Source organism: Ammodytes marinus, assembly GCF_949987685.1.
Source record: "Ammodytes marinus genome assembly, chromosome: 11".
Lineage (NCBI taxonomy): Eukaryota > Metazoa > Chordata > Actinopteri > Uranoscopiformes > Ammodytidae > Ammodytes > Ammodytes marinus.
The window spans coordinates 4,080,085-4,107,184 of record NC_137215.1 but is presented as its reverse complement, the minus strand read 5'-3'; the positions used below and the strand labels follow the sequence as shown (position 1 = coordinate 4,107,184).

The following is a 27,100-nucleotide window of genomic DNA, read 5'->3' as shown; positions in this document are numbered from 1 at the left end:
GCAGAATTTTTTTCAAAGGTAGGCTACACTATGTAACGTTGGGTGTGTCAGAGAAGTGAACATGTTCTAAGGTATATTCTCATAACTGAATAAACAAACTTTCCTCACAGGAAAATGTGATCCCTGGAACACCTTTTGAAGTTAGAAAGCTTCCTGAAAAGTTACTGTTTCACTGTTGCTGTTGTTTACAGCAGCAGGGCCCACAGTTTGGTATTTTTCTAATCTTAAATTTGGTTCCAGGGGCATCAAAATAATTTAGTTTTGATTCATGATGATAGAATTATTCAAAACTAAGAATAACATGTAGAGAAAATATGTTTTGTAAACTAACTGCAGGCTCTGTGAATGTAAACAAACCCCCCTCCACTGAAAATGCATAGTGCACCTTTAAAAAATTTACAGAATTTGCATTTAAAATACATTAAAAACAAGTGAATCGATAATATGGGCCTATTACTATGGGTAATAATATGGGTAATTATAATATGGACAATATATAATATATGAATATAATAATGTATCATATGGATAGTATGGTTTCTATAGAAAACGTATTACTTTGTTTGGCAGACTCTATAAATGTAAACAAATCCCCATCCTGAAACCGCACAGTGCACCTTTAAAAATTTGAATTATTTGCAAAACATTAAAGCCAAGTGAATAGATAATATTGGGCCTTTTAAAAAGAAAACGTTGGCTATGTGATTTGGTAAGCAGCGTTATTTTATTTTATTAATTTAGTAGATAAACAGACAGCTATATCATGGACTTGCTTGCAAGCTTGAGGCTTACAGGCGGAAGCAAAGATGGATGTAGGAGGCGGTGTTTGGTGGGTGTGTCCCTCCCTGTGTGTGTGTGTGTGTGTGTGTGTGTGTGTGTGTGTGTGTGTGTGTGTGTGTGTGTGTGTGTGTGTGTGTGTGTGTGTGTGTGTGTGTGTGTGTGTGTGAGTGACGTATCTGCTGGGTACGCATGCCCCGTGCGCAGTGCGCGCAGCTCCCGGCCTGTCAGTAGCGAGCAGAGCCGGATGGAAAAACGTAGGCAAGTGAAATTCGGTTGGTGAGGTCATGTATTTTTAAGCCGCACACAACGAACGGAATAGATCATCCACTAACAAACTAGACCCACCGCTGCTTCGGAGACATTTTACGCCGCCGATAAGACCTCTTGGACCGGGCAGCGATAGTTGGATTTTGACGACGGAAGACGGTAAGATGAGGATTCGCGTATTCGCACCTCTGCCTTGCCTGCCTACCCCCAGACGTGCTTATTGTTTGGCCGGTGGGGGGAGGGTCGTGTGCGGCCGCCGTGTGTATGTATGGCACGCTGCCTTCTCTGCCTATCATGGTTGTTGTGTAAGGGGACTGGGTGTTACATTGTAGCGATCACAAAAATATTCCCATTTTTCATGCGCATTTCACGTGCATTAGCCTACCGACCAAGGCAGTAGCAGCTAAAGTAGGAGTAGCTATATTATATATTCGCCGATTGCGCACTGACTAGAGTCCCCAGCGAAACGAAATGGGCCCTGTCATATCACGATTAGCGTGTCATAATCACGGCGAATGTCTCCCTGTGTGCCTGTGTATACGCCTAGAAGTGCCATGGTTTCAATCATACCATGTATTATAGGCTACTGATGCAATAGCCTCGTCAGTAGATACCTGCTTGAAAGCTACAGGACAAGACGGAGAAGCGAGGGGGGGGGGGGGGGGCGTCGTGTGTCCAAGGTTAAGCACGCTGACATCCAAGGAAAATAAATAAGGGGTCGATAGAGGGGCTTTCTGCTGTAAATCAGAGGGAATTGAGATGTAGCCTCGCTGTGTGTGTGTGTGTCTATACGCCCTACTGTCAGTTAGTATGGGAAGACTGGAGTAGCTTTGGGCTAGGGCTACACAGCGTAGGCTATGATGGTTATATATGTGAAAGAGGGTGTTCAATTTTTCATCCATAAGGTAGATTATTATAGGGCCTATTATATCTTTATGAGTGAGATTGTTTATTTTCCCCCGTTCATCTGCTTATGAGTGATAGCAGGTAGGCTAAATTAAAAGCTATCATTCCACTTATGGTAATTTATCTTATGCTGTGACTGAATATTGTTTGTGGGCGTGTGTTGCTCGTGTTGTGGCCACTGTTGTTTACATACAGTGACATTGTGGCGACTTTCCTAACATAGAAGTAGGCCTCATTAATGTAAATAATAGCATTTTTTTTGGGTGATGGCTTGCATAGGGTTAGGGTTATGGCAAGTCTCCAGGAAATGAATGTAAGTGTATGCAATGTCCTTTTAAGTGATGAAAACACAACTGTCTGTGTGCTAGCCTATTAGTATGAATATGTTGTTTTATAGTATTTGATGCTATAGACAAGAAAGCTGCACTTTATGATTTTCTATCAAGTCAACGTGGGAAAATGGTGCCACAGTTTTCCAAACGTGTGTAAACTTGTGCAAATTAGTGTTATTAAAATAGATTTTAAACTATATTTTATTCTATATATAGGCCTATATTATGTCCTTTGTGATTTTCCATTATTTTTAAAATTCCTGGTAAAGGGTTTTTACTGGAAGTTTTTTTCTCAGCCGAGCTAAGGGTCTAAACCAGGGCAGAGGGTGTTGTACTGTATGGAATGTAAAGCCCACTGAGGCAAATGTCTATTTGTGATATTGGGCTATACAGATCAAACTGATTTGATTTGATTGATTTGCTAACTACCATTAATGAAGATAAAGATAAGGGCAACACAGTGTTACTGATTTATTCAAAATGCCCTTTCTCACTGCCAATCTCATGTGTCCAACCTTATCTAACCTTTATTTCTACAGGTAAATCCCATTGAGACCGGAGACTCTTTTACAAGGGAGACCTGTTCCCATTTACACGTTACCATTCACACACACATTCATACACCGATAGCAGCAGGCTAACTATCGACATTCACACGAGGCAAGGTGGGTGAAGTGTCTTGCCCAAGGACACAACAACTATGACACAGGTGGCAGGGCGGGGATCGAACCTCCAACCCTTTGATCATCAGCCGACCCGCTCTACCAACTGAGCCACAGTCGCCCCAACTATTATTATCACTGTTATGGACACAACACTCACAATCCAAGTCTTAATCACAATCCCTTATTAACAGTATATTTGTTAAAGAAACATGTTAAAAAACAACAACGCTCATATGTAATTATCCCCTTAACAAGAGCAAATGAATACTGCTTACCACCACCATTTTCAGGATGCTAATTGTCCCTTTTTAACCTATCTGCTTTGGACAGCCATTAATTAAATCATTAGGAGGAAACAGCTTGTTTGGAGAAAGCAGAGGTTAAGTCATTAGGGTTGCACTATAGGAACAACCCCGGCTATGCATGGCTCTATCTATCTATCTATCTATCTATCTATCTATCTATCTATCTATCTATCTATCTATCTATCTATCTATCTATCTATCTATCTATCTATCTATCTATCTATCTATCTATCTATCTATCTATCTATCTATCTATCTATCTATCTATCTATCTATCTATCTATCTATCTATCTATCTATCTAAATAGCATGCTCTTCCTTCTGACTATTCTACATACTACAGCTGATCATAAAACGTATGACTTATTTATTGATTTCATCATAACATCGCGCCTTGAACTTTCCTTTTGCTTATATATCCGTCTCATCGCTAGTTGGTTTCACTCGGAGGCTCTGTCAATGAGACATCACTTCCGTTGTGCAGTGGATTGTGGGTCAGAATCGCCCCCAAAAAAGCATGCTGATTTCCACACTAAAAATCCGGTTGTAGTTGGGCATCCAGGTGTTTTTCAGCATACTGCATTTGACCACATGTATTGGGACATCCTTAAATCTTTCCCTACCATACTAAATAGCAGGGGAAGTATATGGATTGGAACGCACCCCTGAGCCTATACCGACATGGCTACTGCATGGCCTGTAAATACTGCCGCTGACACATACAGTTACTGCAATCTAAATAGTGTGCGATTGATTTCAGGGGAATGTGTCGATGCAGCATGTGGTTGACTGTTGGTATCAATACTAGTTCATTCACAGCAAGGATGGTCATATTAAAACACCCTGGGTGGCTAAATGGGAATTCAAGAACAATTTGTTTTGAACAGTATGTTTATTCCTTTTTCTAACATTGTTTTCATAATTTCCTCCGGGATTAATACAGTATCTGTCTGTCTGTCTGTCTGTCTGTCTGTCTGTCTGTCTGTCTGTCTGTCTGTCTGTCTGTCTGTCTGTCTGTCTGTCTGTCTGTCTGTCTGTCTGTCTGTCTGTCTGTCTGTCTGTCTGTCTGTCTGTCTGTCTGTCTATCTATCTATCTATCTATCTATCTATCTATCTATCTATCTATCTATCTATCTATCTATCTATCTATCTATCTATCTATCTATCTATCTATCTATCTATCTATCTATCTATCTATCTATCTATCTATCTATCTATCTATCTATCTATCTATCTATCTATCTATCTATCTATCTATCTATCTATCTATCTATCTATCTATCTATCTATCTATCTATCTATCTATCTATCTATCTATCTATCTATCTATCTATCTATCTATCTATCTATCTATCTATCTATCTATCTATCTATCTATCTATCTATCTATCTATCTATCTATCTATCTATCTATCTATCTATCTATCTATCTATCTATCTATCTATCTATCTATCTATCTATCTATCTATCTATCTATCTATCTATAAAAAATGTATTAGTAAAAATTGTCAGGAGCAAAATGATCTTAGAAAGTTCACACACACTGTCATATTAAATTAAGGAAATTCCGGTAATTAAAACATATCAAGTGAAGGAAACTTGTCAGCCTGCGATTCCCTACATGCACCCAGCCTGACCCTAATTAACAATTACAGCAAAAAAATGAATTAACTTACAACAGAGCCACAGGATATCTGACAGACTTGCACACACACACACACACACACACACACACACACACACACACACACACACTTACTGCCTAATGTCGTTCAAGGCCTCATCATAGCTCAGATGATCGAATTGTCTTTCTGTCGGAAATCTAAAAAGAACGTTCAAGTCTATTTGCATGTTGTGAGGGAGTTGGATGTTATGTACGTATTTGTGACGCCGTAGCAACAGACGCAGATCTTTCTGACTCATATTAATCTGGCAATTATAATATCCCTCGTATGGACTGTGTGTGTGTGTGTGTGTGACTTGTGTGCGCGTGTGTGTGTGTGTGTGTGTGTCGGGAGAGTGGAGGAATGGGGAGGGTGACGGCGTTGCTTATGTAAGAAATTTTGAAGAAAAGGAAGCGAAAGAAAGCGGATGTTTTGGGAGTTTAAAAAAAAATTATTCTAAGGTTGTAGTTTCATAAGGGTGTTATGCAGAGTTTGGCATGCCTGCCAAAAAGTGAACGCACCTGTTTATAAATAGGCTACTCCTTTGCCAAATAATGCATTTGTGATGTATGAATCATATTGTTTGTACCAGCACATAGTGACTTTGGCTTCTTATTGTAAATTTAATTCATTTAATAATTTTTTTTTTTATCAGGCGTGCAGAATTTGGCATAACACCGACACATTGTGCACTTTTCCTAAATGGGCATCTCGGTGTTGTATATTAATTGGGCTCAAAACCCTCACGGTGCAACTTGACCCAGTTAATATGTTCCTGTGGAGAAGACCTGCAGGTAGGACTGTGAGTCCAAAATCACAGGAATTATCACCGGGCTGCGTTCCAATCCTTATGCTTCCCCTGCTATTAAGTATGGCAGAAAAAGATTTAGGATGTGTCCCAATACATGTGGTCGGATGCAACATGCTGAAAAATACATATAAGCCCTACTACATCCTGTTGAGAGTTTTAGTGTGAAAATCAAATCAGCATGCTTTTTTTGGGTGATTCTGACCCACAATCCACTGCAGCAGAAGTTACGTCACATGGACTGAGCCTCCGAGTGAAAACAACCAGAGATTAGACATATATAAAAGCAAGAGGCAAGTTCAAAGTGCGATGTTATGATGAAATAAACAAGTAAAAGTATGTCCCAATTGTAGCATACTGCATGCTAACTACATACCTTTTATTATCAGCTGTAGTATGCAGAATAGTAAAAAAAGAGTATGCTATTAAGATGGATAGATAGATAGATAGATAGATAGATAGATAGATAGATAGATAGATAGATAGATAGATAGATGGATGGATAGAATTGTAGCATACTGCATACTAACTAACTACATACCCTTTTATGATCAGATGTAGTATGTAGAATAGTAAAAAAAGAAAGAGTATGTGATTTGTAATGCAGCCAGGGAGCCATGTTTGATATGATGGAGTGGACCTCCATCACTGCTGCTGATGATTTTAAATCTTCCAGCTCGGTGTGTTTGCTGAGTTGCTGAGATAAGGAACTGCAGTGGTCTCTGTCTGTCGTCTCAAGTGTGAAATACAGCAGCGTCTTTCTCTCTTTTACTCCTTCTTATTGCAGTTTAAAGGGCTGCAAGGGGGCTAAACAATGGTAGGGGGCTACTGTGAAATCATGTCTATCTATCTATCTATCTATCTATCTATCTATCTATCTATCTATCTATCTATCTATCTATCTATCTATCTATCTATCTATCTATCTATCTATCTATCTATCTATCTATCTATCTATCTATCTATCTATCTATCTATCTATCTATCTATCTATCTATCTATCTATCTATCTATCTATCTATCTATCTATCTATCTATCTATCTATCTATCTATCTCATGTGCTGTTAAACATGGTGGTACAACATGGCGGCCTCATATAAAAGAGGCTCATTCTAAGGTCATAGAAGAAACTATACATTTTAGTTTCAAATGAGTATACACTCAATTAAAACATACTTATGAATATTATATTCCATTTCTACCAAGTCTTTCATGAAAAAAAAATTACAGAAAATTCTACACACTGCACTTCTATATTTTTTTTATTTTTTTATTTTGTTTAAGAACACACACACACTGCACCCTTTTTAAAGTGCGGTAGGGGGAATCAAGGCAATCACTTATCATATAGCACTGCTGCGATCTCAAGTCAAAGTCTTTTATGGTCAGTTCTGATATATGCAAGACATACATCAGAATCAAAATGGCGTTTATCTCTGGCCCACAGTGCAGTTGGAAAAAAAATATATATAAATAGAGTTTTAATTTTAATTTTAATGTTTATTTGACAGGGACAATACATACAACATTGCCACAAAAAATGGGAAAATGTGATGCATATAAGACGTCTAGCTTCAGCTAATTTGCAGTCTTTAAATAAGATAAACAAGATAAACATAAACAATCTCCCCCCCCATAGGCCAGTGAACACAGCGCCAGTGCAGTGAAAAGGATTCTTACATGTACCGCTCCTACACTGCTAATCTGCCCTCTAAGGAGCGGGGATTTTCATTTGACTTTCTAATTTTCTGACCGGCTTGCTCATCAGCTATAGTGCTATGTGCATGTAGTGTGTAGACGTGGCACTTTGAAATATATAATCCATTTACATTTTATCAAAGCACTCAAGGTCACATTAAAAGGCAGAATTAAAAAAGAATAGCAAGCAGTTATACAATTAATAAGACAAGTTTACTATGTTTAACATCCTTAAAAACAGAGGGATTTGGGAGATACTGCGAGTTACAATTAGACCAAGTATGCCAGTTTTTTAAAAAAGATTTTGAGATGGGAAAGGGTGTCAAAAATGGCTGATTTTACACAGTGCATACAAAAAGTATTCACACAGCGCTTCACTTTTTCCACATTTGGTTATGTTACAGCCTGGAATAACGCTGGATTAAATTAATTTTTTCCCCTAAAAAATCTACACATAATACCCCACAATGACAACTTAAAAAAAGTTTGTTTGAATTTGTAGCAAATTTATTAAAAATAAAGAACGAAAATATAATAGGTACAGAAGTATTCACAGCCTTTGCAATCAAGCTCGAAATTGAATACTTTCCCCTATGCACTGTATTTGAACGTGCGCCTGTGTTTGTTGTGCCCTCAGAGAACCTTTTTGGATGAGCAGAGAGCGATCATAGAAGACTTCGCCATGAATAAGAACAAGCGAGAGAGGGAGTTCTACAGTCTAGATGTTGGGGATTCAACCTTCACAGTTCTGAAGAGATATCAGAACCTTAGACCCATCGGCTCCGGAGCGCAAGGGATCGTATGGTGAGTGTTTGGGCCCGTTCATATTTAAAATATTCACGCCTACTAGGGACACAGATGAACAATTAATAAATATATTAAGTTAAAGGTGGGGAATGCTTCTGTCAAAATCACTTTGTCAAAATCAGTGAATATCTCCTCACGATCCACTGCTGTGTGCTGGAAATAAAAATCCAGTGTTAAGACACAACCTAGCGTCTGTAAACAAATGGGGCTCACCAGAGCTGGCAACTTGCCCGTTCAATCCAGAATCACTGACTCCTTCTTTAATGCTTTTCTAGTATTGAAAAAAGATAAATGAGAAACAACAAGACTGAAAAGGTGGTGGCAAATCCTTAACTGACCCTTTTAACATCATTTTTTTAAAGTATTTTTTTAATTTTACAAAGCAATTAAAGGTTACATCCGTTATAATATGTTACCTGGGTGTTCAAGTTTTGAAATTATTTTGCTCTGTTCCTTTTAGCTCCGCCTACGACCAAATCCTGGAGCGAAATGTTGCCATCAAGAAGCTGAGTCGGCCGTTTCAAAACCAAACCCACGCCAAGCGGGCGTACAGAGAACTCGTACTCATGAAATGTGTCAACCACAAAAATGTAAGTGTTCGAAGGTTTTCCATTGTAGATGTGGTGTTTGTGGTAATGCGGCAAAAATGTTGAGAACATTATTCTGATTTGTGTCATTTTCTCCCCACAGATCATTGGCCTATTAAATGTATTTTCACCACAAAAAACATTAGAAGAATTCGCAGATGTGTAAGTAACCAGATATGGAGCTTGGATGTACTTCTGTGTGTGTGTGTGTGTGTGTGTGTGTGTGTGTGTGTGTGTGTGTGTGTGTGTGTGTGTGTGTGTGTGTGTGTGTGTGTGTGTGTGTGTGTGTGTGTGTGTGTGTGTGTGTGTGTGTGTGTGTATTTATTGTTTAAAAAAACGTAGATGTTGGATGAAGCCAGAGTTACAAACTGTATTTCATTTTTACAACATATTGGAGTCCAAAGTTTTTACTGAACAGGTTTTGGATACAGCTTTTTTTTTCATTTTATAAATCCAAAAAATACTATGTACAGGTCTTAAAAATACATTTTCTGGCTCGTTTTTTAAGAAAAAATATATATCATAAATCAGTCAATTAACAACATATGAATAAATCCTTCTATAATGACCTCCAGAATAGTGCTGAGAATGATTATGAAAGAAGACATGTTATGGAACAAAAATAGACAGAAATCTCAAAATTTACCAGTACTTGAAAATACAATATTTTTGCCTGCAGTGTCCGACCCTAATTTCATATCCCTTGTGTGAACCTGCCTCTCTTCTGTAGATACTTGGTGATGGATTTGATGGAAGCCAGAGTTAAAAACTGTATTTAATTTATTTCTACAACACATTAGAGTCCAAAGGTTTCAAAGAACTGATTTTGTATACAACATTTATTTCATTCAAATCCTTCGGTAATAACCGTCAGAATACATGTTCTTTTTGATTGTTTATTGTTTTGTTTTTGTAAAGCGCTCTGAGTGAGAGAAGAGCGCTATATAAATAAAATGTATTATTATTATTATTATTATTATTATTATTATTATTAGAATAGTGTCTCACCTTAAAATACACCTCTAGCCCTTGTGTAAACCTGCCTGTGTTCTGTAGATACTTGGTGATGGAGTTGATGGACGCTAACCTGTGCCAGGTCATCCAGATGGAGCTGGACCACGAGAGGCTTTCCTACCTGCTCTACCAGACCCTGTGTGGGATCAAACACCTGCACGCCGCCGGCATCATCCACAGGGTGAGAACCACTGGAGACTGGGGGGGCGACTTTGGCTCAGGTGGTAGAGCGGGTCGGCCAATGATCGAAGGATTGGCGGTTTTGATTCCCGCCCTGCCACTTGTGTCATGGTTGTTGTGTCCTTAGGCAAGACACTTCACCCACCTTGCCTCGTGTGAATGTCAATAGTTAGCCTGCTATCGGAACAGGTCTCCCTTGTAAAAGAGTCTCCGGTCTCAATGGGATTTACCTGTATAAATAAAGGTTAAAAAAAAAACTTTTTGGCATTAGTCACTGGCGTTTTCTCACTGACTAAAGCCATGTGTTCCAAACAGGGACGACTGCTGTGCTACTTGACACTGAGCTGAGGTGTAAGGGCAAACGGTCAAATGGCAAAACATTTAAAGGAATACTTCACCCATACGGAACCGGCGTTCTATCATTATTAAAATCGCTATTACAATATAATTAATTAGGTTTTTCTTCCCTCAGTCTTTTCTCAGTCTTACCTTGGCCCAGCTGTCCTGTTTATCCTATCTCTACATTTTACCACGTGTGATGTCACAAATGGGACAATGTAGGGTGAGACAGTGAGACCATAAAACACTCTTTCTGCCTTTTCTCAGGCTAGGATGAACCGATTTCTAAAATGGTTGCTCATTCATACTACATATGATCTCAGAGTTCAATACACCTTCATATTTCTACCGGTGAAGTAGGTCTTTAACATGAGGGATAATCAGTCCTTTTATTGCTAATACAGTATGACTCACTAGCCTAAGAAGCTACAACATGGTACAAGGTCACTATGACCTCACAAGACGACTGTGGCTCAGGTGGTAGAGCGGGTCGGCTGATGATCAAAGGGTTGGAGGTTCGATCCCCGCCCTGCCACTTGTGTCATGGTTGTTGTGTCCTTGGGCAAGACACTTCACCCACCTTGCCTCGTGTGGATGGTGATAGTTAGCCTGCTATCGGTGTATGAATGTGTGTGTGAATAGTAACGTGTAAATGGGAACAGGTCTCCCTTGTAAAAGAGTCTCCGGTCTCAATGGGATTTACCTGTAGAAATAAAGGTAAAAAGAAAAAATACCTCCAACATGTAATCAGTTTATCCTCTCATCAAGTGTAAGTTTGTGCCAAATTTGACCAAAAAAAAAATCCCACAATGTGTTCCTTAAAATATTGTGCTCACAAGATTTGAGGTCACGTCACTTTGACCTTGATATTTGACCTCCAAAATCAAATTATAAATCATTGAATAAGAGTGGACATTCGTGCAAAGTGTGAAGAAAACCCCTCAAAGCGTTCATGAGATATCGCGTTTACTGGAATGGCCCGGACGGACAAACTAAAAGCATATTGCCTCTGGCTATCACGAAAGCAGAGGCATAAAAATGGATTTGCTATTCTATTATGCAAAGAACTTCTAAGGGAATGTTACATCTTCAACAAAACATTCTTCTCGGTTAGAATGAGGAAGCAGCCGATCTTTTGAAAAACACAAAATCAATATTGTGAAATGCCACTTTGCTTGATACATCTGCAAACTGTATAAACGTATTTGTGAGCAGAACGCTTCTGTAAGTAATTTGTATTGAAACATGGCATAAAGTAATCTTTCAGAAAACCTGCAGGCTACTGGCTGGAAATTTCAGTCATGATGGATATTGCTTTTCCAATATACTACCATATAATATACACTAAAACTGGTGATCAAAGACACAAAGCTATGAAGAATCCTTGTTTGAAAAATATACTTTGGCTATTTTCAGGCCCATTTAGTCTCAGAATGGAGTTGGAAGGCGACTCCCTCCTTCACTTATTTGAAGACCTAAAGCTATAGTGCGTAACTTTGTAATGTTGGTTACATTCAAGCCATCGCCAAATGAGTTGACACAAAGTTGATTAAGCCTATCAGCTCCACAAAACAAGAAATGTTTCAGTTGTTGATTCTACTGCTTGGAAAAAACCTGGACGTACAGCAGAAGGTATAAAATCCATGTGCGATCACCGAAGGCTTTACCTCATGTAGATGCACCGACAGTGTTGTTGTATTTACTCAGAATTCCTCATGGGGGCGACAGAAGTTACGCATTATAGCTTTAAAGAGATTTTGGTACATAAGCTGTTCATCCACCTCACACATTTTATTTACAAAGCCTCTTATTGACATTCTGCTGTGTTTTAATTGTTCTTGTCTCTTTGTCAGCTTGTTGTATATTTACATTGTGTTTTTTCGTAATTACTCAGTATTCCTTAGTATTCCTCATGGGAGCGACATAAGTTACGCACTATATCTTTGAAGAGATTTCAGTACATAAGCTATTCATACATGTTATTTTCCATGTCATTTGCCTCTTATTGACATTCTCTCATTGACAGAAGTTACGCACTACTGCTTTAAAGAGATATCAGTACATAAGCTGTTCATCCACCATACCCATTTTATTTTCAATGCCATTTTTCTCTTATTGACATCTGTCTGTGTATTCTCTTGTAGGACCTCAAGCCCAGCAACATAGTAGTGAAGTCAGACTGTACACTAAAGATCCTGGACTTCGGTTTGGCCCGGACGGCTGCCACTGGCCTCCTGATGACACCGTACGTGGTGACGCGTTACTACAGAGCACCAGAGGTTATCCTGGGCATGGGCTACCAGGCCAACGGTTAGTGGTTATCAATGAAATGTATCTGTCACTCAATCAGTCAATCTATTGTGATGATTTTATTAAAGCCCCTGTCAACTCAAATCCACCAAATCATTCTAACGATGTAATTTGGGGAGTTAGTTTCATGATAGTAAAGCATCTGAAAAGAGTTATAGGCATATTAATATTTATTGATCAAAATGAAAGATATTGTCATTTAAGTTCGATCAACTTTACAGAAATTCAGGTTTAGATGAGGCAATGGGCTGTGCTCTGGTTCTCATGACACTGTAAGTATTTTGAACCAATCACAGCAGTTTCTCTGTCTGAACGTTCTATAAAAAATAAAGACTGTTGGCATGGAGACTGTATGATATTGCCACGCCCACACAGTCCTGTCAAACGGTAAACAAGGACAGTAAAAAAAGTTGTTTTTTTTAACAAAGTATTATAACATTTTATGAACATTTTTTTTAAATCCGATTTTTCAAAGCTTATTGATAAACCCAACTTTGATATCATATATTGATTTTTAAATTTTTTGACCAGGTTTTTAGAGGCTTTAAGTGTATAAAAATGAATTGTTGTTGCACTGATATTTAATTGTTTTCTTTTAAAATCTTTGTGTAACATGATAAACCTGCTGTTAACACTGTCTAAGCCGCATGTTGCTTTGGTGAGGAACTAACTGGCCTCCTGCGTGTCACTAACCTTTTCGTTGTGCGTTCCTTTGGCCTCTCTATCGGCTCTGTGTGCCGTGTCCCGCTCCTCTAGTGGACATTTGGTCTGTGGGCTGCATACTGGCAGAAATGGTTCGCCATAAAATCCTCTTCCCGGGAAGGGACTGTATCCTTGGGTCTTTTTCTGGAACACTTGTGCACGTTCTTCATACTAACATTGGGACTAATATGTGTTTGTGCTTCTCGCTGCGCAGATTGAAAGCTCTTTTTCCCCGGTCACATTTGTATGGAAGAGTATTGGGGCCACTGGAGAGAAAAAAAAACAAGATGAGAAAGTTTAATTTTTTAATTGTGCAATTCAAGAATCAAGTCGCAAGTCTTTATTGAACATGGTTAAAAAAATAAAATAATAATACAAACATAAATAAAACAATTGAGCAATAAAAAAAGGAAAGAAATAAATTAAAAAACAAACAAATGGGATCCTAAACAACAAATACATAACTCAAATAATATAGTTCATGTTCAAAAGGGATAGGAAGAAGTTAAAAAAAAACTTTTTCTGGTCCTACCCCCTCTTACTTTTTATAATTGCTTACAAAAAAAATAAAATAAATAACTAAAAAATAAATCTTCAGTAAGTATCAGTCAGTGTCTCATAAGCAAAGCGTTATTAAAATGCAAACTATGCATCGCCTTTATTCATGAAATTGTATTTTGACTTTATTCTCGATATTTTGATGTTTTGTGCATAATGAAATCATTTTTTGGCCCTAATACCCTTCCATACTTCTGTGCCGGGCTACGGGAAATCCTTAATACCGCCCAGTCTATAATACATGCCTTACTTGAAGCTTTCTGGCCGTCAGCATATCAGAATTCCTTTGCATCTACTCAACACTGCATTTCTTCCCCTCATATACATATACCGTATATATACTGTGTGTGTGTGTGTGTGTGTGTGTGTGTGTGTGTGTGTGTGTGTGTGTGTGTGTGTGTGTGTGTGTGTGTGTGTGTGTGTGTGTGTGTGTGTGTGTGTGTGTGTGTGTGTGTGTGTGTGTGTGTGTGTGTGTGTGTGTGTGTGTGTGTGTGTGTGTGTGTGTGTGTGTGTGTGTGTGTGTGTGTGTGTGTGTGTGCGCGTGCGTGTAGTATACGGTATATAATATATGTTGTTGCACGTTCACCATATTCTCATCATCATCACTCCACTGCCCTCGTTCTGTTTCCATCCTTCTCACTCTTATTGTTGTGTTGTTGTTTTTGTTGTTGTTGTTTTATTTTCTCACGGTTGTGTTTGCATGTTCCACCCCGTGTCATCATCAGTGGACGTGTGGTCAGTGGGCTGCATAGTGGCCGAGATGATCCGGGGGAGTGTGTTATTCCCCGGCACTGATCGTATCCTTATACCACACCCGCCATCTTTGTTTCTTTGTCTGTTTGTCTGTCTGTTTGTTTGATCACTGTGTATGTCATCACTTCATCTTTGTGTGAAGAGATGCAACACTGTTTTTTTACCCTTGTGTCACTTTGCCTATTATATCCATGTTGCAACGTTCCACCTGATTCCACCTATAGGGCTGCACCATATATATTTTGGCATTTTCAAGCTTTATTAGACAGTACAGAGTTGAAATGGGGAGACAGAGAGAGAGAGAGGGGGAATGACTGGCAGTACAGGTCCACGGGTCAGTCTTTTCGATACGTAGGCCTACACCTCGAACGATATGTTTTGATATATTGTGCAGCCATAGTTCCACCCGACAAAAACGACATTCATCATCATTGTGGGAACTTCAAGCAAAAAAGCAGAAAATAAAGGACAGTAGTTAGCTGTGTGTGTGTGTGTGTGTGTGTGTGTGTGTGTGTGTGTGTGTGTGTGTGTGTGTGTGTGTGTGTGTGTGTGTGTGTGTGTGTGTGTGTGTGTGTGTGTGTGTGTGTGTGTGTGTGTGTGTGTGTGTGTGTGTGTGTGTGTGTGTGTGTGTGTGTGTGTGTCTGCGTGTGTGTGTTTGCGTCTGCGTGTGTGTGTGTGTGTCTGCGTGTGTGTGTTTGCGTCTGTGTGTCTGCGTCTGTGTGTCTGCGTCTGTGTGTCTGCGTCTGTGTGTCTGTGTCTGTGTACTAGATAAGTAGAACTATTAGTGTGTGCACCAAAAAGAAAGTTGGCTACAATTCCCGCCCCCTTATGTTTTGATACAGGTTTTCTGTGTGTGTCCCATATTTGGTCCTGTTTCCTTAACACTATTGCCTCAGACATTGACCAGTGGAACAAGGTGATAGAGCAGCTAGGAACCCCGTCTCAGGACTTCCTCATGAAGCTGAACCAGTCTGTGAGAACGTACGTAGAGAACCGACCGCGCTACGCAGGGTACACCTTCGAGAAACTCTTCCCAGACGTGCTCTTCCCCGCCGACTCTGACCACAACAAACTGAAAGGTAAGAGGTGTGTGTGTGTGTGTGTGTGTGTGTGTGTGTGTGTGTGTGTGTGTGTGTGTGTGTGTGTGTGTGTGTGTGTGTGTGTGTGTGTGTGTGTGTGTGTGTGTGTGTGTGTGTGTGGGGGGTGTGTGTGTGTTTTATTAGTCATGTGTATTCTATTGGTTTTGCTTTTAGTACGGTGGCCTTGAGTGTTCAGAAAAGGCGCCAGCAAATAAAATTAATTGTTATTTTATATATGTCCATAAACCCTGAAGGGCAAGGCCAGGTTTATAACAACAACTGGAGTTAACCAAATGCTGTACAAGATTAAAAACAATACTATTTTGAATGCAGCAATACAAATAAAAAGATAGAAAAACAATATAAAGTGCACCATGCGAATGAAGACATATAATATAAAAATAAATGTTAAATATAAAACAAGCAGTCATAGTCAGGATGTACAACTCCAGATGTATTAAAAGCCAATTAAAAGAAGTTGCTGTTCTACTGTGATTTATGTTAGACTATTAAACTAAGAACTCTTTCATGAAACCATGTGTTGACTTGTGAGTAATAGCCTTCATACTATCTGCCTGGTGTGTCTCTCCTCAGTGAATCAAACCAGAGATCTCTTATCCAAGGAAAAAATATAAAAACAATGACAGTGCGCATACAAATAAGCAGTCGTAGTCAGGATGTACAGCTCAACATGAATTAAAACCCAATGATAAGGAGTGGTTGTTCTACTGTGATTTAAAAATCTCTTTTAGACTTGTAAACTAAGAAATCTTTCATCAAACCCATAGATAGTATAATAAATAAATAAATAAATCAAACCACACATGTCAACTTGTGAGTAATGGCCCTCTCTATCTTATCTTCATCTTGTGGGCGGCTGTGGTGAAGTGTGTAGGGCGGTCGTCCACTGGGTTACAGGGTCGGTGGTTCGATCCCCCGTCTCCCCGCCACATGTCCAAGTGTCCCTGGGCAAAGAGACACTTAACCCTGAATTGCTCCCGATAGTTAGCTTGCACCCTGCGTGGTAGCTGCTGCTGCTATTGGTGTATGAATGAATGAATGTGTGTGTGAATGTGTACTTTTTTCAAAGCACTTTGTAAACCATTGTTTTTAAAGGTGCTATATAAATAAAGATATGATTATTATATTATTATAAAACAATGTAAAGCACTTTGGGTATGTGAAAAACCAGGGAAAAGCGCTATATAAGGCAAGGCAAGTTTATTTATATAGCACAATTCAAACACAAGGCCACTCAAAGTGCTTTACAGGGGCAAGATTAAAATACATAAAACACATTAGAAGACATTTAAAAGCGAATGAAAAGAAGTAAAACATTTAAATAAAATGAAAAGTACAGGTTAAAATGGAAACAGAAAAGTCTTCAGACTCGATTTAAAAGAACTGAGGGTTGCAGCAGACCTCAAGTTTTCTGGGAGTTTGTTCCAGATATTTGGTGCATAAAAACTAAAAGCTGCTTCTCCTCGTTTAGTCCTAACTCTTGGGACTGTAAGTAAACCTGTCCCAGACGACATAAGTGGAGTCCATTTTCCATTCACCATCTGTGTGTCTGTCTCCCCCCTCAGCGAGTCAAGCCAGAGACCTGTTATCTAAGATGCTGGTGATCGATGCCTCTAAGCGGATCTCTGTGGACGAGGCTCTGAAACACCCCTACATCAACGTGTGGTACGACCCGGCAGAGGTGGAAGCGGTGAGTCCACTGCAGTGTTTAAATAGTAACTCAAAACCATGCTTTATTTTTTACTATTACTATTATTATTTTTATTTAAAACTATACTTTTTTTATTTATTTTTACCATATGTTTATTGTCCTTTATTTTAGTTATTACAACACAATGAAACAAAAAAAAATATTATAAAATACATATTTAAAAAAAATAGAATAAAATTAAAAAAACACAAGAAATATATATATATATATATATATATATATATATATATATATATATATATATATATATATATATATATATATATATATATATATATATATATTTTAAAGGGTAAATATATCTTATATTTTCATCTGTAATGATTGCAACTCAAAACCATACTTGATTAAGAGTAGAGATACCTTCCTAGAAAAATGACTGCGTTATGAGTTACAAGTCACCTATTAGAAAATACAAATACCTCAAACTGGTAGTGAAGTTATGGAAGATTTTATTAGACTTTATTATTTGCAAGTCAAAAATTACAGGTTTGTGGATAGTGAAATTCATGTGAATCATGATACACACTTGTCAATTGTCTTCTGTGCTTTTACAAAACTGTTTTGCTTTCACAGATATTAAAGTCTAATAAAATCTTCCATATGAAGTCAGCGATTCTGGAGAAAGAAATCACTCATGATCCACTAAAATAATCAGTACTGTGTGTGTGCTGAAAAAAAAAAAACGTCTTAATACACAGCCTAGGCTCTGTAAACTGGATTTTTTTTCCAGCACACACACAGTACAGACAGGTAGCGGATCGTGAGGAGATATTCACTGATTTCGACAAAAACATTTTTTTATAACAAGCATTCTCCAGAATCACTGACTCTACTTTTAAGTAAATGTATTGAGTCATATTAAAGCTCTGGTGGGTTGCTGATCTGGCGGGCTGATCCCTGAAAATGGGTCACAAGAGATTTGAATTACGTCACTCAAAGTGGAAAGTTGGCCTCACCCTAGTACCACCAACGTGCCATTAACGCCATTTTCTCTTCTGCTGACCCCCTATTCATGCACACACACACACACACACACACACACACACACACACACACACACACACACACACACACACACACACACACACACACACACACACACACACAGACAAGTCGCTTTTATATACAGTCCCCTCCATAAGTATCGGAACAGTGAGGCCAATTCCTTTATTTTTGCTGTAGACTGGAAACATTTGGGTTTGACACCAAAAGATGAATATGAGACAATAGCTCAACATTTCAGCTTTCATTTCCAGGTATTCACATCTGGATCTGATACACAACTGAGAAGATAAAATTTTTTGAAAAGGAACACCACATTTTTAGGCAAGCAAAAGTATTGGAACAAAGGATTTGCGACAAAATTGTACGTTTTATTCACTTTAATTTATTTAAAGTCTATCTGTTCCAATACTTCTGTGGATACTGTTTGAGTGATTGCTGTATGAATATAGAGTGATATAGAGTGGCGAAGTGGGTAGGGAGATCGCCTCTGGAGTGCAGGGTCGGAGGTTCAATTCCCCGTCTACCCAACACATGTCGAAGTGTCCCTGAGCAAGACACTGAACCCCAAATTGCTTTAAACCATTTCTTCTCTCTCTCTCTTTCAGCCCCCTCCTAAGATGCTGGACAAACAGCTGGACGAGAAGGAGCATTCTGTGGACGAGTGGAAAGGTTAGAGCGCGTGATGAGATTCTTAAGGCTACAGGCAACACTTCACTTTGGGCAGTTTAGTTTTTCGGGCGTATTATTTTACCCTCTGGCTCCTCATGGGGCAGGTGAAATCACAGAGGCGCTCAGACGTAAATAAGAATTCGTTCTTGATGACATGTCTGGTTGAATAAAGTTTAAATAAATAGAGGTAGAGGTTTAATTCAGTTATTTTAAAAGTAAATATTCCGATCAAATACATTTTATTTCGTAATTTTTGTTAGTTGCCTACATTTTTATTCACCTAGATTTAAACTATTCATATATAAATTGTACATGATATATCAAATTAGTAAATATTCCAATAAAATAATTTGTATTTAGAAATTGAGCTGAGGGACCACATTCTGAAACACCTAGATGCCAACTATTTAAATTGTAAATATAATAAACAAAAAAAAAAGGATGGTTTGTCACTACTAAAGCCATGGTTAACATGTTCAATTTAGTGCAAATCCATTGTGTTTGAAAATGAATATAGAAAATAATTATGAGCGATGACTTCATCAGCGGTGACATCATTATATTCTATTAATGGAAGGCCCAGAAATAAACTCCTGTCTAAGGAAACCCACTGGGTCAGCCAGTGAATGTGTGAACACACAGACATTCGGTCACACACAGCGCTGCTCTGTATCTGCTTTGGAGTTGTTGCCAGTTGCGCTGCGTGACTTGCGATCCTGCAAAACCTTTAAAGCCGCTCTGCACTGTAGCCAATAATGTATTAAAGGGGAAGTCAGTGATTCTGGAGAACGCTTGTTGTCAAAATAATTTTCTGTCAAAATCAGTGAATATCTCCTCACGATCTGCTACCTGTCTGTACTGTGTGAAGTGTTAATTCACAGCTTAGGCTCTGTAAACTGGAATGTAAGCAAAGGTGGACCACTGTAGCTAGAAACATGCCAGTTAAACCTGCAGTGTGTAGAATTTTGGGTTTTATTTCCTAGCAGATTTTGTAGAAAGTAATTATAATATCCATAAGTACATTTAATTTATTGCATAATAGCTGAACATTCTTTTTGAATGATTATTTTTTCCCTTAGAAAGGGTCTCATATATGTCCATATTTCTGCATATTTTGGACCAAGGCCTAGTGCCGCCATCTTGAAAGTGTCATAGTTGGAATGTCATCAGGTGCATTGTTTAAAATTTAGAATTGTTCTTGTCCTTGAAGGCCACTGTAGCTTCTGTTATTATTCAAAAGGGGTGGGGTTACCCAGGGAGCGTTGCATTCTAGAACTTTGTAGAACTTTCTTGATGATGTCATATTACACACTGCACCTTTAACAGAGCCTAGGCTGTGTATTAACACTGGATTTCTTTCAGCTCACACACAGAAGATACAGGTAGCAAATCATGAGGAGATATTCACGGATTTTGACAAAGTGATTTTGACATCAAGCGTTCTCCAGAATCACTGACTGCACTTTTTAATAGGTTATTGCTATGAGCCCCTCGGTCAGTGTGTTTCACTATGTAGGGACCTGAGTGTGTGATCATGTGAGGTCTTGTCTTTGGGATTGTGAGTAAATATCACTTTCAGGATGAGGTCATGGTAACCGTTGCCAGGTGATGACGACCCCTCAGTCATTCCTCAGAAGGGTCGTCATGGCAGCGCGGCCCAGACGGATTAGAAACATGATGTTGGTCGGATTGTACAGTATGCTAAACACTTTGACTAGACGGAAAGAAAAAAAACTATATCACTTACTAATGGTCGACCAATATGGGTTTTTCAAAGGTGGATGCCAATATTAAGAGAGCCTACTGTATATATAATTGTTTAAAAAATGTTCAGTTGCATTTAATAGAATAGAATAATTTAATAATACTAACAAGCGAGAAACAAGATTGAACGTGAATGATTATTTTAAAATAAATGTAGATGCAGGAAAAATATTTGTATAGTTCGGTCCAGCCGTCTGTAACTATTCAAATTGAAAAAAATACAATGGAAATATTTTCGGTTGGAAATTTACATAAGTGCCAACATTGCTTTATAGAGACAGTGCATGAAATAGGCCACGCCCATGACCACGCCCATCGTGGGGGAAAACATTGAACAGCGTTCCGTTCACTTTGTATTGAAGGAGACCTGTCTTCTGCAAACAAACTTAATTAAAACTTAATCAAACATCCATTTAACGAAAAAACTTTACTTTCTTGAAAGCCACGACTCTTGTCTGTCTATACGAGCTGTTTTTGTGAAAAATAATTGAGTAATTTTCAATATTGAGGTGTTTTTGTCCGGTCGGACCCATCGTGGGGGAAACCGTTGAACACCGTTACGTTCACTTTGTATTGAAGGAGACCCGTCTTCTGCAAACACACGTAATTAAAACTTATTCAAACATCCATTTAACAAAAACACGTTACTTTCTTTAAAGCCACGACTTTTGTCTATCCATACGAGCTGTTTTTGTGAAAAATGATTGAGTAATTTTAGATATTGAGGTGTTTTTTCCCGTCCGACCTGGCTAGCCTACAGCAGAAGGCTAACATTAGCCTAGCATAAAGCATACATTAGTTAAGAGTTTTGTCTCGATATGGAAAATTACTCAATCAATTTTCACAAAAACAGCTCGTATAGACAGACAAGAGTCGTGGCTTTAGAGTATGTAACGTGTATTTGTGAAAGGCATGTCGTATTACGTTTTTATTAAGTTTGTTTGCCGAATACGAGTGTCATTCAATAGAAAGTGAACGGAGCGCTGTGAATTGTTTTCCCCCACGATGGGCGTGGCCTCAGATTATGACGCGTTATGCACTGTCTCTATATCAGCCAATCTGACGAGACTGCCAGTAGTGTCAACAAACAATATTTATGATTTTTTTTGATCGACTTCGTAAGTGCATATATCGGTATTCGGTCGACCTATTAATCAGTCTATCTCTATCACATACTGTCATTCATGCATACAACGTTTTCCCGTGTGTCCGCCTTAACCATAACCTGTTCTATCCTTTGTAGATATGATTTATAAGGAAGTGACTGAGTGGGAGGAGTGGAAGAGGAATGGAGTGATACGAGGACAGCCCCCGCCCTTAGGTGAGTAATCTCTTACTTTGGGAGATGAGCTCAGAATGAAACACAGAGGAATCAAAACGGGTTCTGCTTGTTGAAGGCAAATATCATTATATACAGTATATGCAGCTCTAGAAAAAATTAAGAGACCATTCTGGCTTTTTCTTCAATCTTCATCTCTACATTACTTAACAGAAATGCTCTTAATAAAGATATTTTCGGGGGAATTTAGTAGAAATGTTGTCAGTAGTGTATAGAATAAAACCAAAATATTAATTCTACTCAAACATATGCCTGTAAAACAAGAGACAATGGATATTTGGAGTAGTCTCTTAATTATTTCCAGAGCTGTATATATATATATATATATTATATTATGTTATTATATATAAAGGATTAATGTAAGCCAAGTATTGGTGGGTACAATGTCCCAAGATTTTGTTTCACAAGATTGAATAATGCTAGAATGTTACTTGTTATTTTATTTGATGGTCACTGCAAATGTAATTGATATTTAGGTTAAAAAGTTGTTTATACTTGTAAGAAATATATGACCATTAATTTGACAGCATTTCAATATTTTAAGTGTAATGGTACATTTTTGTCTAAATAGTAGATCTTGAGAATAAAGACTAAATATTTTCATTGTAAAAAGATGAGGATAATGCATTTTTTGATAATAAAGATGACATTTTCTGATTATATTTAAAATTATATTAAAGTCGTAATCTTTCGAGAATAAAGTCTGAACACTTTCAGAGTTACGGGGGCACACAGATGTGACGTAGCCTGCAGACATAAAGTAGCAGCTGTGCACCAGTTATAGGACAGAATAATCAAACAAAAAATGGTGTAACTGTACAGTATACACACGCACACACACACACCACACACACACACACACACACACACACACACACACACACACACACACACACACACACACACACACACACACACACACACACACACACACACACACACACACACACACACACCACACACACAGTTCTGTCTGTGACTCCTCATATCCAGTGTATATCAATGAAACCTATGCGTTGACGTGTGTTTTTCGCAGCACAGGTGCAGCAGTGATTGACAGCCCCCCTCAGCCCGCCTCCTCGTCCTCCTCGGCCAATGACGTCTCTTCAATGTCCACGGAACCCACCGACCCGAGCAGCGACCCAAACATCGCCACGGCAACAGACAGCAGCTTAGACAGCCACACCTCACTGGGGGCTCTGGCCTGCTGCAGATAACACACACACACACACACACACATAGTACGCTTACTTACACACAGTACGGATACACACACACATAGTACGCTTACTTATACACAGTACACATACACACACACACACACACAGTACGCAAACACTACACATTCACACACACACACACACACATAAACATACGGTACGCAAACACACGCACACAAATACACACGTTTGTGCAGCTATAATTGTGAGGACATTCATTGACATACCCTAACCATCAAAACTAAATGCCTAACCCCAACCCTTACACTAACTGTAACATAAACCTAATTCAGACCTGAACCTTAAAACCTAGTGCTAACCCTCAAGCAGCTCCTTTAAAGGCCTGTCCCAAAGTGAGAACCGGCTAGAATGTCCTCACTCCTAATGTCTGAAACTCAAATTGGTTCTCACAAAAAAAGTTGTACAAGTACACACACACACACACACATGCACACACACACACATGCACACACACACACACACACACACACACACACACACACACACACACACACACACACACACACACACACACACACACGCTAAAAGAAACAAACTTCTCCTTATCCGTGTGTGTGTGTGATGGGAGAAGAAAGGTTTTAGGCCAATGGAACTTCTCATGTTAGTTTGTAGAGATGCGCTTTTAAATGTACAGTTGGTTTTTATTTCCCCCTCTCCCCCTCCCACTCCCCCACCTCCCCCTCTCCCCCTCTCCCCCCTTACACTGCTGTAAATGATTGTGGTTTGAAATTGTATCATTATTACTGTATTTTTGCTGCAAAGATCAAAATCAAGAGTATGTTTTGATGTGAACCTGTGACGTATGTTATTATGAAAGGGAGGGATTTTCGACTGTAATTTTTACACATTGCTGTTTTGTTTTGTTGAGCTGCTGCTGCTGCTATACAGTCTAACTACGCTGTTAGCACTGTTAGCAATATTGTTTCGAATATATTTTTCGAATTGTTAATTTGGGATATTTTGTATTTTTGAATTTTTATTTTTTGGGGGACAATTGAATGAATCTATTCTACACTAATTTTTTTTTTTTTTTTTTTTTTGACCGTAGACATTTTTAGCAATCTCGAATTCCGGAGTGCTAATATAGGTGATTTTTTAATTTTTTGAAAATTGTTTGAAATTTGAAATCCTCATCTTTCTTGTAGAAAGCGTCCCTTGGGTAGTGTATCCAAGTTAACTTATTTCTTAGTATTATATCTCTCTATGATCGTGTGCGTTTTGACAGGCCGTCAAAATGGTGTATTTCATCCCGAAAAAAGGATTTTTTTTATTTTACTATAACAAAACCGTTAACTGACTGTATTTTAACTTAGTAACTTAGTAATTGGTAGATGCTGGTCTGTTGGGATGAGGAAGGGTGAATGTAAGTGAATATAGGCGCAGCGAGGAGCCAATGATAACTGTTATCGCGATCACAAGTTAAATGTTTCTGTAGGCCACACCCCACCGGTTAGAACGAGTGCTGTATTTGGGGGGACTTGTCACTCGAGACTTACCCTGCGTTCCAATCCCCATACTTCCCTTGCTATTTAGTATGGTACAACAAAGATTTAGGATGTGTCCCAATACATGTGGTCGGATGCAGCATGCTGAAAAATACCCGGATGTCCTACTATATCCGGTCGGGATTTTTAGTGTGGAAATCAGCATGGTTTTTTTTTTTGGTAGATTCTGACCCACAATCCACTGCAGCAGAAGTTACATCACATGGACTGAGCCTCTGTATGAAAACAACCGGCGATGAGACGGATATATAAGCAAGAGGCAAGATCAAGGCGCAATGTTATGATGAAATAAATAAAGTAAAAGTGCGTCCCAAATTGTATGCCTACTGCATGCACACTAAATACTTGTACTTTGCTGTAGTATGCATAAGAGTATGCCATTTGGAACGCAGGGTCACTCTAATCACTTTACCCTTTTTTTGGAGCTGTCTGATATTTTAAGATATTTTATTTAAGTGCCCTTAACTCAGTTCAATGATTTTTTTTCAGTCTTCTCCGCGGCAGATGTGGTGCGTCTCTCTGAGTTCTACCTCACTCATGCACACACACACACACACACACACACACACACACACACACACCGACACATACACACACACTCACTCTCAAACAAGCTTTTTTTTGTGTGGATACATTAATGTACAGTATATCATCATGGCACACATCATTCGAGAAAAAAAAATACCAATTTCCTTTTTTCTGTATTTGTGTTATTTATTTATTTATTTCAAGCTCAAGGAGGCGTCTAATGTATGTAATGTACATTTCATTCAGAAGTACTATTTATAATAATGCATTTTTTTTCTGTGCAATATACTTCATATAGATTAGTAATAATAATAATAATGATAATAGTCAGTGATCAATCTGTACATTTGACTGTAGACGTATGTAAGTATGTTTTTCTGAGAGAAGTAAGGAAAACAAGGCATTTGCTACCTGCCATGATAACCTTTTGGATGTAATTCAATGGCTAAAAAAAATTCCCCCAACTTTGTCCCCACCCCCCCCCCAAAACTTTTTTGCCCGTTTTCAAGTATGGGCGCTACAGTCAGGCAGTAACCCACCCACTTAACTATAGCATAAGCTCTCTCTTCCGAATGCACTTTTTTGGGGGGGATTGTGACGCATGTCCTTAAACCCCTTTTATCTGGGCCACATTTCACCTCACTGTGTTTTGTGGTACCCCCCCCCCCTCTCTCTCTCTCTCTCTCTCTCTCCTCTCAATCTCAATCTCTAGAAACGATAGAATAGACTTAACGCATGAGTTTTCTCTGAGCAAAAAAATCTGGTTTTTAGTGCAGGTACATTAGAGGGGACATTAGTGGCCAGTATCACAGACATGGATTAAGCCTATAGTCCTGGATTAAAAGGAATTTTGAATAGGGATTGTCGATTGAAAACTACAATTTAGTCCAGAATTTAAGGCTTAATCCATGTCTGCGAAACAGGCCAGTAGAGGTATAGCCATTCAGCACTATCGGGATGATAATGATGTCGTTGGGTGTGTGTATTTTGGTTGCTAAGGCCAGTTGTGTGAATTTTAAGCCTTTGGGATCTGATGAATTTGCCTCACTAACAGACTAATTATATACATCAGAAACATGGAAACTGTCTACCTTTCAACTCCAGCAAATAAAAGAGTTGGATTTTAATGTCTCACATTTGTCGTTTTTCTTCTTTTTTTTTACTTGTCAAGTTAAAGGAATATTTCACCCATACGGAACCGGCATTCTATCATTATAAAATCGCTATTATAATATAATGAATGAGGTTTTTCTTTCTTCAGTCTTTCCTTGGCCCAGCTGTCCTGGTAATCCTAACCCTACATTTTTACTAGTGTGATGTCACACAAGTAAAATGTAGGGTTAGACTGTGAGACCATAAAACACTCTTTCTGCCTTTTCTCAGGCTAGGATGAACGGATTTAAAAAATGTTTCCACATTTATACTACATAGGATCTCAGAGTTCAATACACCTTCATATTCCCACCGGTGAAGTAGGTCTTTAACAATTCTTTCAAGAAAGTTCTTAAAGGGAAAATGGACAGGGTTTTTTTTTGGAAGACTGGACCTCATATATTCA

At 38.6% G+C, this 27,100-nt stretch overlaps 1 protein-coding gene across 2 annotated transcripts; it reads left to right on the top strand.

The window, feature by feature from the left end:
- The first annotated feature begins 1,028 nt into the window (after positions 1 to 1,028).
- On the top strand, positions 1,029 to 26,669 carry mapk8a (mitogen-activated protein kinase 8a). 2 transcript variants are annotated; one of them, XM_080037029.1, is made up of 12 exons: positions 1,029 to 1,206; positions 8,065 to 8,231; positions 8,695 to 8,824; positions 8,925 to 8,983; positions 9,878 to 10,016; positions 12,499 to 12,664; positions 14,650 to 14,721; positions 15,574 to 15,756; positions 17,343 to 17,467; positions 19,102 to 19,165; positions 22,173 to 22,250; positions 23,310 to 26,669. In XM_080037029.1, the coding sequence occupies exons 2-12, from the start codon at positions 8,110 to 8,112 to the stop codon at positions 23,483 to 23,485; spliced, it is 1,314 nt and encodes a 437-aa protein (XP_079893155.1). In that variant the 5' UTR covers positions 1,029 to 1,206; positions 8,065 to 8,109; the 3' UTR covers positions 23,486 to 26,669. The 2 variants fall into 2 exon arrangements, with proteins under 2 accessions (XP_079893155.1, XP_079893156.1); XM_080037030.1 differs by having other exon boundaries at positions 23,305 to 23,443.
- Positions 26,670 to 27,100: the final 431 nt, after the last annotated feature.

Bases quoted from the DNA above. Each gene is read 5' to 3' on its own strand.
- mapk8a (XM_080037029.1), top strand. From the start codon at position 8,110: ATGAATAAGAACAAGCGAGAGAGGGAGTTCTACAGTCTAGATGTTGGG. The intron at 8,232-8,694 runs GTGAGTGTTTGG...TGTTCCTTTTAG, and splicing joins GGAGCGCAAGGGATCGTATG to CTCCGCCTACGACCAAATCC. The intron at 19,166-22,172 runs GTTAGAGCGCGT...TATCCTTTGTAG, and splicing joins TTCTGTGGACGAGTGGAAAG to ATATGATTTATAAGGAAGTG.